This window comes from Propithecus coquereli, unplaced genomic scaffold, assembly GCF_000956105.1.
Source record: "Propithecus coquereli isolate 6110/MARCELLA unplaced genomic scaffold, Pcoq_1.0 Scaffold23, whole genome shotgun sequence".
Taxonomy (NCBI): Eukaryota; Metazoa; Chordata; class Mammalia; order Primates; family Indriidae; genus Propithecus; species Propithecus coquereli.
The window spans coordinates 152,990-154,528 of record NW_012147841.1 but is presented as its reverse complement, the minus strand read 5'-3'; the positions used below and the strand labels follow the sequence as shown (position 1 = coordinate 154,528).

At 29.0% G+C, this 1,539-nt stretch overlaps 1 protein-coding gene across 1 annotated transcript in view; it reads right to left on the bottom strand.

Moving 5' to 3' along the window:
- Nucleotides 1–823: 823 nt before the first annotated feature.
- Nucleotides 824–1,539, bottom strand: part of CSMD3 (CUB and Sushi multiple domains 3) — a gene marked incomplete at its 5' end in the record, with an annotated part of 107,701 nt that continues 106,985 nt past the window's right edge. Inside the window, 2 exons of the mRNA XM_012645293.1 lie at nt 824–840; nt 937–1,116. Coding sequence (XP_012500747.1) covers nt 824–840; nt 937–1,116 — 197 coding nt within the window. The remainder of the gene's footprint in view (nt 841–936; nt 1,117–1,539) is intronic.

The following is a 1,539-nucleotide window of genomic DNA, read 5'->3' as shown; positions in this document are numbered from 1 at the left end:
GGTAGAGATGAAAGAAAAAGGAAGGGTACCAAGTTCAAAAATCTAAAAATCAGAAATGATTGTTATTATGACCAACAACATATTATGAATACACTTTTGGTGTTGATTAACATTGTAATTATCAGTATGAAATAATGAATGTATAAATTGACTTCTAAAATATAAAAATGTCTATTCATATATTTTCATAATTTCATTAAATATGTATTTAAAGCGATTCAATTCTGAAACAGGATAATCATAAAGAAAAAGATAAACACGTTGGAATTTTTTTTTGTTAGATTATAAGTCAGGGAGATATTAGACTATTAGTCCACAGACATTTTAAAAATACCTGGATGAGAAATCTCAATTATTACAAATCAAAATTATAAAACAATATACATTGTCTAACATTACGTCTATAGTATTCCACAATTGATCCAAAAAATTGGCAAAAAAATTCATGAAAATATTTCCAGTGGAAAAACAAACAGCATAAAAGAGCAAACATGTGCCTATGTTGACTAAAACATTAATTCTACATTGCATTCTTTAAACAAACAAGTTATCTCCCTTAAGAAAAATTACAGTTCTATAATTCAGGCTGGCTGTTCTCAAATTATAGAAAGTATTTTTTCCCATCCTTGAATGACTTGACTCAAGTGGATGAACAAATTATTTATAATTCATTAAGGTTAGTAATATTAATAAAACAGAAATAATATTTCTATTCTTTTGGTTACACTAAACCTCATTGTCATTATTCACAATAAGACATAATGTTTTTGTCAAAATATCACTTTTAAATCCTGTGTATTACACTATGGTTAAAAAAATTACATCAGCCATTTTTCAGTACTAGAAAAAGAAATGGAATTAAGGCTAAAAACCACTATTTAAATGTACTTAAAATTTGCATATAAAACATAAATGTTGAGGAAATTATTATCATACCTCTACAAGTTGGCATTACTCCACTCCATGTGCCATTAGTAGTACAAGTCCTGATTCTGGAGCCATTCAATTCCATTGTGTAGCCTGGCTGGCACATGTAAGAAACATTTTGTCCAACCACATAATCATCTCCATATCTCAGTCCATTGGCTGGTATACCTGGGTCTCCACAACTGATTACTATCAGTATTGGATTAGAAGAGCAGATGGTTAATGTGGCATGTATTTAATGAAGAGGAGTAGTAAGCATATGGCATACTTAATATATAAGTAGGGAAAATTAGTTATTGTATTCATTTTTAATCATAAAACATAAGCATATTTAAGCCATATACTGGCAATTCCAGATTGTGATCACAAATACTTATTACAGATTCTACACATATGGTTCAGAAACTGTTATTTAGAACCTGAAAAGGTTAGGTTAATATGCCATTATGTTATAGTGAACTCTAATGCAGTCACCTTTTTTACCTGAATTATAAGACCACGGAGAAATCATCCCATAGAATCAGATTTCTAACTTGATATTTGAAGTTGTTTCTTATATATGTCTATTGAAATCTCTAATTTACAGGCTTACTGAACTAAGAGCATGTTTTC